Below are 13,993 nucleotides of genomic sequence, written 5' to 3' on the forward strand. Positions count from 1 at the left end.
CTGTTTACTTTTAGTTAAAAAAAAAATCGCAGCGCCAAAAAAATGAATTACTTTTCTTCTGTGCGCACCACCAATGTATTTCTCAGGTGACTCAGGGGAGTATGGACATCATTTGGAGGGGGCCTCCCTGCTCAGAGACACTTCCATCGACTTTCGTTGTGTGAGAAGTGTCCCTGATTCCTGGTACCAGCGCCCAGAGCGGAGACCCCGGTGCCATGAGCTGCGCCATGTGTAATGGCTCCGGGGCACAGCGAGCGCTCGTCATACACCGCACTAATCATCATTAGCGGCTGATTATTATCTAATTACATCCTCTGCTAATGTGCAGACAATGAAGCGGATACTCATGGAATTATCAGCAGCGAACATTCCCAAAAGCCAACGACAGTCACAGGCAGCGGTCACATGTGCGCAGCTTCCATTTTATTGACTTGTTTTCATGTGTTTAATATAAATTCTTATTTTTAATTGCCGTGTTTTATTTTACCATTCACCATTACCATTGTTCGCACTTAGATCCAAATTTTTGGAAAATGTCCCCGTTTATAAACCCACCAGGAATGCGCAGTTTAGGCCATATTTCTACAAGTCCCAGTCTATTTCAGGATGACAAACAACAATAATTCTATATATATATTGTGGTGTGACTGGTGGTCGCGAGGTTAATGGGAGGTATATGTCACAGGGATGGATGCTCCCTGCGATGCAACCCGGAGTATTTTGTCGTTAGTGCTAACTGTACCTTTTTTTCCCCCTGTGTGTTTGGTTTTGAGTTTCAGGACCTGCAGTGAGGTCATGACCATGTGACCAGCCCATGAGGTCCATACCTCACCTGTGGGTGGGGTTACAAGTAGGGCCGGCGTTATGGGCAGGCAGACCAGGCAGCTGCCTAGGGCCCCCGCTCCTCCAGGGGCCCCCAGCCAGAGGCACATCACACAGCCGCTATAGGGCCCCTGTGAGGCAGGGGGGCCCGCCTGCCCCCAGCGCCAACTCCTGCCGCCGCTGCCGCGTAGGAAGGAGGCAGTGATGGAGGAGAGAGTGTCAGCTGACACTCCCTCTCCCATCATTCCCCGCTCTGCCTCTGACACAGCGGGGGTGCGATGACGTCATCGCGCTCTCACTGTGTGCCAGACAGTGCAGGAGGAGACAGGAGTAGCCAGCAGTGCGGGCACCAGGAGAAGGTAAGAAGAGTTTGTTTTTTTTTGTTTTTTTTAAATCAGTGTGAGTAGTGGACTGTGGGGCCACTCTGGGGGGCTATATACCATGCTGGGCTGTATTACACCATTCTGGGGGGGCTAAATACCATGCTGGGGGGGTATATACCATGCTCGGCTGTATCATACCATGCTGAGGGGACTATATATCATGCTCGGCTGTATCATACCATGCTGGGGGGCTATATACCATGCTGGGCTGTATTACACCATTCTGGGGGGGCTATATACCATGCTGGGCTGTATTACACCATTCTGGGGGGCTATATACCAAGCTGGGGTGCTATATACCATGCTGGGCTGTATTACACCACTCTGGGGGGCTATATACCATGCTGGGGGGGCTATATACCATGCTCGGCTGTATCATACCATGCTGGGGGGCTATATACCATGCTGGGCTGTATTACACCATTCTGGGGGGGCTATATACCATGCTGGGCTGTATTATACACTGCTGGGCTGTATTATACAATTCTGGGGGGGCTATATACCATGCTGGGCTGTATTATACCGTGCTGGGCTGTATTATACCATTCTGGGGGGCTATATACCATGCTGGGCTGTATTATACCATGCTGGGGGTGCTATATACCATGCTGGGCTGTATTATACCGTGCTGGGCTGTATTATACCATTCTGGGGGGCTATATACCATGCTGGGCTGTATTATACCATTCTGGGGGGGCTATATACCATGCTGGGCTGTATTATACCATGCTGGGCTGTATTATACCATTCTGGGGGGCTATATACCATGCTGGGCTGTATTATTGTCATTTCCCCCTCCATCCTTCCCAGCCATCTCACCTCTTCGTCACAACTGTCCCTCCACATACAATCCTTCTTCTCCAGACGGCCGCATCATGTCCTATCCTGCTCCCACCTTCTAATGCTCTGTCTACTACTCCTTATTGCTGGCGACGTATCCCCAAATCCTGGCCCTCCTCAACACATCCCTACACTCACTTCTACCACCCTGCCACGATCCTCTACACGTCCTCGCAACCATGATAAACTCATACCCATTCATCCAGCCCCCACTCCCTCAACCCCCTTACCTGGAGCCCTATGGAACGCACGCTCTGTCTGCAACAAGCTGTCATTTATCCATGACCTCTTTATCACCAACAAACTCTCCTTCCTCGCCATCACTGAAACCTGGCTCACTCCCTCTGACACAGCCTCTTCAGCGGTGCTTTCCTATGGCAGATTCCATCTCTCTCACACCCCTCGCCCCAGCAACAAACGTGGTGGAGGAGTTGGCTTGCTCCTGTCTGATACCTGCTCCTTTACCCCAATTCCTTTGCCACCCTCCGCTACTCTTCCCTCATTCGAGGTGCACTCCGTCCGCATCTATTCCCCCTCCAACCTCCAACTGGCTGTCATCTACCGCCCCCCAGAACTAGCCATCTCCACCTTTCTCGACCAGTTCACCACCTGGCTACTCCATTTCCTTTCTGCTGACATCCCCACCATCATCATGGGCGACTTCAACATCCCCATTGACACTTCCACCCCAGCTGCCTCTAAACTTCCATCACTCACGGCTTCCCTCGGCCTCACTCAATGGTCCTCTGCGGCCACTCCCAAAGATGGTCACACGCTGGACCTTATCTTCACCCGTCTCTGTTCCCTCACTAATCTCAATAACTCACCCCTCCCCCTGTCCGACCACAACCTACTGACATTCTCCTCCTTCTCCTCTCCTACTGCGCAACCCCCGCTCCATAAACTCGCTCACCCTCGCAGGAATCTCAAACACCTCAATTTACAATCACTCTCTGAATCCCTTCTCCCTCTTACAGACATAGCTTCCCTTCATGACACAGATGCTGCTGCCACCTTTTATAACACCACAATAACAGCAACGCTTGATTCGGCTGCCCCCCTCACGCAGAGCAAAGCTCGAACAATCAACAGGCAGCCCTGGTTGACCAGCCTGACCAAAGAACTGAGACGGGTTTCCAGGGCCGCTGAGCAGAGATGGAAGAGAACCCATTCTACTGAGCACTTCAATGTATACAAGCAGACCCTTGCCAGCTTTAAGTCCACGCTCTCTGCCGCAAAACAAACTTACTTCGCATCTCTCATATCCTCCCTGTCTCACAACCCTAAACAGCTATTCAACACTTTCAATTCTCTACTCCGTCCCACAGCACCTCCTCCCCCTCCTCTCATTTCTGCCGAAGACTTTGCCTCCTTCTTTAAGCAGAAGATCGACACGATCAGACAAAACTTTGGCCCGCAGCCCCCAATGCCCTTCTTAGCCGCTCAGCCCTGTTCTGAAAAAGCCAGCTTCTCCACCATGACAGAAGATCAGCTCTCCACCCACCATGACAGAAGATCAGCTCTCCACCCTTCTGTCAAGATCACACCTCACCACTTGTGGCCTCGACCCACTCCCGTCTCACCTCATCCCTAACTTGGCCACAGTCCTCATTCCATCTCTAACACACCTTTTCAACCTTTCACTTACAAATGGTGTCTTTCCCTCATCCTTCAAACATGCCTCAATCACACTCATCCTCAAAAAGCCCTCCCTTAACCAATCCTCTGTGTCTAACTATCGCCCAATATCTCTTCTCCCTTACGCCTCAAAACTGCTGGAACAGCATGTATATCTTGAACTGTCCTCCCACCTCTCCTCCTGTTCCCTCCTTGACCGGTTACAATCTGGCTTCCGACCGCATCACTCAACTGAAACTGCACTAACTAAAGTCACTAACGACTTACTAACCGCCAAGAGCAAGCGACACTTCTCTGTCCTCCTTCTCCTGGACGGTGGACCTGTCCTCTGCCTTCGACACTGTAGACCATTCCCTCCTGCTACAGACTCTCCCATCTCTTGGCATCACATACAGTGGGGCAAAAAAGTATTTAGTCAGTCAGCAATAGTGCAAGTTCCACCACTTAAAAATATGAGAGGCGTCTGTAATTTACATCATAGGTAGACCTCAACTATGGGAGACAAACTGAGAAAAAAAAATCCAGAAAATCACATTGTCTGTTTTTTTTTCATTTTATTTGCATATTATGGTGGAAAATAAGTATTTGGTCAGAAACAAAATTTTATTTCAATACTTTGTGATATATCCTTTGTTGGCAATGACAGAGGTCAAACGTTTTCTGTAAGTCTTCACAAGGTTGCCACACACTGTTGTTGGTATGTTGGCCCATTCCTCCATGCAGATCTCCTCTAGAGCAGTGATGTTTTTGGCTTTTCGCTTGGCAACACGGACTTTCAACTCCCTCCAAAGGTTTTCTATAGGGTTGAGATCTGGAGACTGGCTAGGCCACTCAAGGACCTTGAAATGCTTCTTACGAAGCCACTCCTTCGTTGCCCTGGCGGTGTGCTTTGGATCATTGTCATGTTGAAAGACCCAGCCACGTTTCATCATCAATGCCCTTGCTGATGGAAGGAGGTTTGCACTCAAAATCTCACGATACATGGCCCCATTCATTCTTTCATGTACCTGGATCAGTCGTCCTGGCCCCTTTGCAGAGAAACAGCCCCAAAGCATGATGTTTCCACCACCATGCTTTACAGTAGGTATGGTGTTTGATGTATGCAACTCAGTATTCTTTTTCCTCCAAACACGGCAAGTTGTGTTTCTACCAAACAGTTCCAGTTTGGTTTCATCAGACCATAGGACATTCTCCCAAAACTCCTCTGGATCATCCAAATGCTCTCTAGCAAACTTCAGACGAGCCCGGACATGTACAGGCTTAAGCAGTGGGACACGTCTGGCACTGCAGGATCTGAGTCCATGGTGGCGTAGTGTGTTACTTATGGTAGGCCTTGGTACATTGGTCCCAGCTCTCTGCAGTTCATTCACTAGGTCCCCCCGCGTGGTTCTGGGATTTTTGCTCACCGTTCTTGTGATCATTCTGACCCCACGGGGTGGGATTTTGCGTGGAGCACCAGATCGAGGGAGATTATCAGTGGTCTTGTATGTCTTCCATTTTCTAATTATTGCTCCCACAGTTGATTTCTTCACTCCAAGCTGGTTGGCTATTGCAGATTCAGTCTTCCCAGCCTGGTGCAGGGCTACAATTTTGTTTCTGGTGTCCTTTGACAGCTCTTTGGTCTTCACCATAGTGGAGTTTGGAGTCAGACTGTTTGAGGGTGTGCACAGGTGTCTTTTTATACTGATAACAAGTTTAAACAGGTGCCATTACTACAGGTAATGAGTGGAGGAAAGAGGAGACTCTTAAAGAAGAAGTTACAGGTCCGTGAGAGCCAGAAATCCTGATTGCTTGTTTCTGACCAAATACTTATTTTCCACCATAATATGCAAATAAAATGAAAAAAAAACAGACAATGTGATTTTCTGGATTTTTTTTTCTCAGTTTGTCTCCCATAGTTGAGGTCTACCTATGATGTAAATTACAGACGCCTCTCATCTTTTTAAGTGGTGGAACTTGCACTATTGCTGACTGACTAAATACTTTTTTGCCCCACTGTACCTGGCCCCATCCAGAATCTCATCATACCTAACAGACCGAACATTTAGTGTCTCCCTCTCACACACCACCTCCTCACCTCGCCCCCTGTCTGTCGGTGTTCCCCAAGGCTCTGTCCTAGGACCCCTACTATTCTCCATCTATACCTTCGGCTTGGGACAGCTCATAGAATTCCACGGTTTGCAGTATCACCTCTATGCCAATGACACGCAGATCTACCTATCTGGACCCGACCTCGCCTCCTTACTGACTGAAATCCCACAATGTCTGTCTGCTATCTCAGCCTTCTTCTCTGCTCGCTTTCTCAAACTGAACATGGACAAAACAGAATTCATCATCTTTCCCCCAACTCACTCTACCCCTCCACCAGACCTATCCATCAATGTCAACGGCTGCTCTCTTTCCCCAGTCCCGTACGCTCGGTGCCTTGGGGTGATCCTCGACTCTGCGCTCTCTTTCAAACCTCATATTATTGTATATTGTATATTTTATATATTGTATGGTGGGGCTGCATTATACTCTGTGGGGTGGCTGCATTATGCTTTATGGGGTGGCTGCATTATACTATATGTGGGCTGCATTATACTGTATCGAGGACTATGGGGAATACATTATATGAAGAACTATGGGGTGCATTATGCTTTGGGAAGTGAATTGTACTACATGGGTGACTATGGCGGTGCATTATACTATATGGAGAACTATGAGGAGTGTATTATACTATGTGGAGGACTGAGCAGTGTATTTGAATATATGGAGGGCTATGAGGAGTGTATTATACTATATGGAGGACTATGGGGCAGATTATATTATATGGAGGACTATGGAGTGTAAACTGTAGATGTGCTGCTGATAACATGGTACTGTATGGTGATCTGTTAGGGTGTGTGCACACGTTGCGGATTAGTCTGCGGCTTTTTCTGCAGTGAATCCATATCTCTTGGCAGAAACCGCACGATAAAACACATGCATTTTTCCTGCGGATTCCTAGCATGTGTACAGCGGATTTGATGCAGGTTCTAGTGCGGTTTGGCAGTGCGGATAAGAGAGAGACTGACTGATTTGTATGTCCCGGAACGTACACTGCAGCTGTGGTTCCGCAAAAAAAGAAGTAACATGCTGCGGAAAATAAACCGCAGCAAATCTGCGCAGAATTTTCCACAGCATGTGCACGGCGGATTTGGTTTTCCATAGGATTACATGGTACTGTGAAACTGCTGTGGATCCGCAGGACCAAATCCGCTGCGGATACGCAGCAAAAACTGCAACGTGTGCACACACCCTTAGTGATCGTTCTGTTCCCATCATTCTTTCTCAGACGGTGGAAAGAGGCCGGGAAACAAGTGTTGAACGACTTCAATATTGTCGCTCACACTCATTTAGCGGCCTGAACTCAGCGCATGTAAATACTATCGAAATGCTTCTGTGTGATGTGCACTATGTCAGCATTTGGGCCCCATTTAAACTTTGCCTAGGGCCCCACTTTGCCTAAAACCGGCCCTGGTTACAAGTTATGTAATGGAGGTGTGTTCAGCACTTGGCAGTGAGTGTGTGGGGGTCTGTGAGAGTGGACAGACCTCCCTGTGTCCAGGCTGGACACTACAGAGTGGTATGTGAGATACCTCCGAAGTGGATGGACTGTGAGCCGTGAGTGAAACTGACCGGGGTAATATTTGTGTGATACTTCTGAGGAGAAGAGGCATCCGGGAACCTGTGTGGCCGACACCAACAGGTAACGGACAGGAATCCGTGTTGTGCTGCCCGGGGTTAGTGAGACTGTGTTTAGGCTATGGAGCCTGCGTGCTGGACATGGCACAGCCTGTGTGACCACAGGCCTGAGAGAGCGGAGCTCTACTATGGACATTGAGGATTCTTCTGTCTGCTGTAAGACTGTTTGCTTTTGTTTGTGCTTCCATGGTTTATGGAGAAAATAAACCACATAGACTGTTTTAAGTGAAAGATCGTTCCTGTGCGCATGTTGCTAGGGGCAATAGACGAGGTCTACAAACTCGGTTGCTAGGGGCAACGGTCCACTAAGCACGCGGGGAAGTGAGTGCTGTGGCTCGGCGGGGTCACAAAGATTTTTTTTTTCTCCAAGTCAGCTTGCTGTGGCTCGGCAAGGCCACGAAGATGACAAGCGTCTGGCTGTAACTCGGCAGGGTTACGAAGCTTGCTGTGGATCGGCGGGTCCACGAAGTCTGCGGTGCGGAGCTGTGCAGGGACTTGCGGGAGCTGCAGTTGCAGCAAGAGGTTCTGCAGCAGCAGGAGCTGCAGTAGCAACTGCAGGAGCCTCACTGTGAGGAACTGTTGGGGCAGATAGACTGCCGCGCACAGGCGGTGAGGGGCCTGTAGAGGGACATGGGGGGACACGGCGTGCATCTAAAAAATGGGTGGAGTCCCAAAAGGGGGCGGTGACCCAAACGGGGTGGAGTCCCAGAGGGAGGCGGCGTCCCAATAGGGGATAGTGGCCCAAAAAGGGGTGGAGCTTTCAAAAGGGGCAGCACTGGTTACCTCAGTGGACATGTCTGGGGAACAGCGGTGTTTGTGACTTATTCTGAGTGCGGCATAGACTTTCTGTACGACGACAGGTCGCAGGTGTGCACCGTGACGTTACACCGTGAAGGAGTCTCTGGACGGCTGGACTCAAAGAGTCAGGTGACTCTGACGGGAACTCCTCTCGTTCTCTGTCTGACCGAGAAAAAGGTCAAGGTTCGCTGCATCCATGGGGTCACTGTGGACTATACTGTGGGCAGAGTGATGATGGATATGTCCAAAAGTGACGAGTGCCAAGATGGCGGTATACCACTGAACTTATTGTACCCCTTTGAGGGGGGCCGGGACTTTGTGTTCTTTGAAGAAGCATGGGAAGTTAATGAAGTGTGGGGTTGCTCAGAGGAGGATGAGGTAGCGCCACCTAAAGGTGATAGTCCAGAGTTCGGGGTGACCAGAAGAAAGTGTGGGTCTGAACAACTCGGGGACTTAGCTGGGGTGACCAAACGTGTGACAGTGGGAAACGGGGTACCTCCAGGAAAGGTGTCCGACACCTCTTTGAGTGGGGACTTGCTGCTCCAGGATGACAGGGTGAGTGGGGGTGACTCCAATTCAGACTGTGACTCAAACGCAAGGGAAAGAGTGTTTAGTAAGGAGGTCACTTTACCTCGGACAAACCCCAGCACAGAGGGAGTTGGTGTTGGGCTGGAATAAAACAGACCTATAGTAGACCCACGGAGACCATAGAGGCGGATGCAGGAACAGGTGGAGCTCTGAAGAGGCAGAGTATGGGTGGGCAAGAGAGCCCATCTGAAAATCTGATTAAAGAACTGATGGTGCGACACGTGCTGGCCAAAAGAGAGCAGGACCATGAGATAGAGCTGTTTAAAGAGACTGTGAAAGAGCATATTGAACGAGAAAGGGTCCTAAGACAAGCAGCTGAGCACACAGTGGATGAGCTGGAGAAGGAAGTCTCTGAGCTCAGAGGTCACCTGTCAGCATGTCAAACTATGAACAAGGCCATAGTGAAAGATATGGAGGTGCTCAGAGAGGCCCAAGTGAAGCATCAGCAGCAGCTTCTCCAGAGAGAGGATGAGCGTCGCTGCCTGGCAGAGGAGCGATATAAAGTCCTCCGAGAGCTCAAGGTAGAGAAGGAGACTAATGCCCAGCTCCAGAAATCCACGGATGACCGGGAAATCGAACTGTTGCGCTCTCCCGATCTGATCGCAATGAAGGAGAGTGAGCTGGAGAGGCTGACCAAAGAAGGGGCCTCCACGGAGGAAGAAATCCAGCAGCTATAGAGCCTGCATGCTGGACATGGCACAGCCTGTGTGCCCATAGGTCTGAGAGAGCGGAGCTCTACTATGGACATTGAGGATTCATCTGTCTGATGTAAGACTGTTTGCCTTTGTTCATGCTTCCATGGTTTATGGAGAAAATAAACAACATAGACTGTTTTAAGTTATAGATCGCTCCTGTGTGCATGTTATATTGCTGCCAAGCAAGTACACCCCAACCCACTAGTGATCTCTACGCCACTATATATACTGTATATATATATATATATATATATATATATATATATATATATATACACTCACTGGCCACTTTATTAGGTACACCATGCTAGTAAGGGGTTGGACCCCCTTTTGCCTTCAGAACTGCCTCAATTCTTCGTGGCAGAGATTCAACAAGGTGCTGGAAGCATTCCTCAGAGATTTTGGACCATATTGACATGATGGCATCACACAGTTGGCGCAGATTTGTCGGCTGCACATCCCTGATGCGAATCTCCCGTTCCACCACATCCCAAAGATGCTCTATTGGATTGAGATCTGGTGACTGAGGAGGCCATTTGAGTACAGTAAACTCATTGTCATGTTCAAGAAACCAATCTGAGATGATTCGAGCTTTATGACATGGCGCATTATCCTGCTGAAAGTAGCCATCAGATGTTGGGTACATTGTGGTCATAAAGGGATGGACATGGTCAGCAACAATACTCAGGTAGGCTGTGGCGTTGCAACGATGCTCAATTGGTACCAAGGGGCCCAAAGAGTGCCCAGAAAAAATTCCCCACACCATGACACCACCACCACCAGCCTGAACCGTTGATACAAGGCAGGATGGATCCATGCTTTCATGTTGTTTACGCCAAATTCTGACCCTACCATCCGAATGTCGCAGCAGAAATCGAGACTCATCAGACCAGGCAACGTTTTTCCAATCTTCTACTGTCCAATTTCGATGAGCTTGTGCAAATTGTAGCCTCAGTTTCCTGTTCTTAGCTGAGAGGAGTGGTACCCAGTGTGGTCTTCTGCTGCTGTAGCCCATCTGCCTCAAAGTTCGACGCACTGTGCGTTCAGAGATGCTCTTCTGCCTACCTTGGTTGTAACAGGTGGCAATTTGAGTCACTGTTGCCTTTCTATCAGCTCGAACCAGTCTGCCCATTCTCCTCTGACCTCTGGCATCAACATGGCATTTCCGGCCACAGAACTGCCGCTCACTGGATTTTTTTTCTTTTTCGGACCATTCTCTGTAAACCCTAGAGATGGTTGTGCGTGAAAATCCCAGTAGATCAGCAGTTTCTGAAATTCTCAGACCAGCCCTTCTGGCACCAACAATCATGCCACGTTCAAAGGCACTCAAATCACCTTTCTTCCCCATACTGATGCTCGGTTTGAACTGCAGGAGATTGTCTTGACCATGTCTACATGCCTAAATGCACTGAGTTGCCGCCATGTGATTGGCTGATTAGAAATTAAGTCTTAACACACAGTTGGACAGGTGTACCTAATAAAGTGGCCAGTGAGTGTATACATATATATATATATATATATATATATATATATATATATATAAATAATATATGGTGTATACTCACTCAGGTGCGACAGGAGGAAAAAACAGGAGGCACGTTCTCTTAAAAGTACATGTGGATTTATTGCTTCATAAACCCAGAAGCACCAACAAAAGGTAAACAGCCTTTAGAGCAAGCAAAAACAAAACATAACTGTCCATAGCAGGGCTCTCATCCACCAGGCCTGTGGGCACACAGGCTGAGTAATGTCCAGCACAGAGGCTCGGTCTGGAGCCACACACATAGGAGGCCTTCTTCCTCCCAACACACAGACCATGTGCCAAACAACAGCCTCCATTACATAGGCTGTAACCACACCCACATGTGAGGCATGTGGGTAGCCAGATCCGCCCATCTCACATAGCTACCCGCAACCCGGACCCAGGTGCACCAAACCACATCTTAGGGCTTTTGTGCACTGGAGAAAACACTCCAGGTTACATAACAGAGAGCAGCCATTTCTGTGACTGCTTTATTGATATATGTATGCTTTTTTCTGGAAATAATCTGATTTTACATACAAATATTGCACTTAGTAGTTTGTACGTTATGAATTTATATAATTTATATAATGCGCTGCATTGAGGTTGGACGTGGTGACCCTTGAGGTTTCTTCCAACTCTAACATTCTAGGATTTTATAAAATATTTTTTTATTCTTACCTTGGAAAGTAACCAGCCCCTTCCCAGATCTCTAACATCAGCACAAGCAAAATCAGCCATTTCTAGGAATAAAGAAGAAATCTGAAATACTCTTTTTTTAAAGAGTTTATTGAAGTCTCTATATACATAGTGAAGAAAATATAAAAAGACAATCACTGCAGCCTCCACCGGGGGAGCTCCCTGTATACAGAGATACATGATAAGAATCTATTTGCAGCCACCACTATGGGGAGCTCCCTGTATGCAGAGATACATGATAAGATCCTGTCTGCAGCCACAACTAGGGGGAGCTCCCTGTATACAGAGCTACATGATAAGAATCTATTTGCAGCCACCACTATGGGGAGCTCCCTGTATGCAGAGATACATGATAAGATCCTGTCTGCAGCCACAACTAGGGGGAGCTCGCTGTATACAGAGCTACATGATAAGATCCTGTCTGCAGACACCACTAGGGGGAGCTCCCTGTATACAGAGATACATCACTAGGGGGAGCTACCTGTATACAGAGATACATGATAAGATCCTGTCTGCAGCCACAACTAGGGGGAGCTCCCTGTATACAGAGCTACATGATAAGATCCTGTCTGCAGCCACCACTAGGGGGAGCTCCCTGTATACAGAGATGCATGATAAGATCCTGTCTGCAGCCACCACTAGGGGGAGCTCCCTGTATACAGATATACATGATAAGATCCTGTCTGCAGCCACCACTAGGGGGAGCTCCCTGTATACAGAGATACATGGTAAGAATCTATCTGCAGTCACCACTAGGGGGAGCTCCCTGTATACAGAGATACATGATAAGATCCTGTATGCAGTCACCACTAGGGGGAGCTCCCTGTATACAGAGATACATGATAAGATCCTGTCTGCCGTCACCACTAGGGGGAGCTCCCTGTACACAGAGATACATGATAAGATCCTGTCTGCAGTCACCACTAGGGGGAGCTCCCTGTATACAGATATACATGATAAGATCCTGTCTGCAGCCACCACTAGGGGGAGCTCCCTGTATACAGAGATACATGATAAGATTCTGTCTGAAGTCACCACTAGGGGGCACTCATTGCAAACTGATAACACTTTGGTCTAAATAATAAAACATTATGCAGAGAGTGCCCTCTAGTTGCTGCCTCAGGTATATAACATGTTATCTATAGTATCTATTTCCATGCAGGGAATTTTGTGATTTTTATAAGAGAAATGAACTCTGGCCACAATAAATATACGTTCAGAAAATATTCAGTGCAGTGCACCTATTTAGAAGAAGAAAAAAGCAATGTTCAGTGGTGGATGATTATCAGTTGCACAGCACAGTCCTCTGATTGATGCATTGAGCAGTGAATTACTGCAATTCTGCCTCACCAAACCACATAACAGTTTTCAATCATCTGATCACACAGACAATCCTCTGTGAGGGAGAATTATATCGCAACACATCTCCTTCTCCAGATAGTTTGTTACAATGTATCAGTGAAGGTCCAGAATATTCAGATCAGACCGGATACAACTGTGACAAACCCTCAGCTGTGAGAAGGATCAGGTCAGGACGGACTTAGAGGAGAGAATAAAATTTGTAAACCTTAATAATTCGTATTTATCAGAAGAGGCCGAGCGGCTTACGGCAATGCATCAGTTTCCAATGCATTTTACATAGGACTGCAGGTATCATCCCAGCCATTAACGCAACACAGAAACAAACACGTTGCAGCAAAGCTGAGGTTGTCACTGGGCTCTGCGGTTTGCATAGGACTGCTGGTGATTACATAGGACTGCCGGTAATACTCCAGATCTTGGGGTAGCAGCACATGATAATTCTGGGATCCTACCTTCATGTCTGGGAGATTTCCTGCTATCAGTCACAGTGGAAGTTCAGCCTGGAAATGTCCAGCTCCTCTGCCGCCCGGAGATAATCCCCTATCTGTATCCTGTTTACAGAAATCACCGCCCTCCTCTCTTCCTAAAGCCCCCCGGGGTCTGGGCCACTAGTCGGCTTTCCCATAGTTCTATGATCATTCAGTTCAATGAAAGGTCAGAATATTTGGCGAAAAAATACAGTTCACATAAAGGTTCACATTTTGCCTTAATGCAGTTTCTCTGATACAGAGCTCCAAACCCTCAGCACAGTCAAAGAATTACAAGGTAGAGTTCTGCGTACCTGCGGACACCACTAGGGGGAGCTCAGGAGACTGCTGCTTATACATCATCAATCATCACATGCTGCCCCTAGTGGTGGCTGCTGGAATATAATGTTATAAGGAGGTTTCCTTAATAGATATTTATTACCAAAATACATG

At 48.0% G+C, this 13,993-nt stretch overlaps 1 protein-coding gene across 1 annotated transcript in view; it reads right to left on the bottom strand.

Annotated features, from left to right (window-relative positions):
- C7 (complement C7) overlaps nt 1–13,639 on the bottom strand; it is a 63,148-nt gene extending 49,509 nt beyond the window's left edge. The window contains exons 1-2 of the mRNA XM_073562667.1: nt 13,526–13,639; nt 11,694–11,755 (exon numbers count right to left, since the gene is read on the bottom strand). Coding sequence (XP_073418768.1) covers nt 11,694–11,755; nt 13,526–13,531 — 68 coding nt within the window. The 5' untranslated portion in view covers nt 13,532–13,639. The remainder of the gene's footprint in view (nt 1–11,693; nt 11,756–13,525) is intronic.
- Between the last annotated feature and the right edge of the window lie 354 nt (nt 13,640–13,993).

The sequence above is a fragment of the Dendrobates tinctorius genome, unplaced genomic scaffold, assembly GCF_039654945.1.
Source record: "Dendrobates tinctorius isolate UK_male_01 unplaced genomic scaffold, ASM3965494v1 ptg000362l, whole genome shotgun sequence".
NCBI classification, from domain to species: Eukaryota; Metazoa; Chordata; class Amphibia; order Anura; family Dendrobatidae; genus Dendrobates; species Dendrobates tinctorius.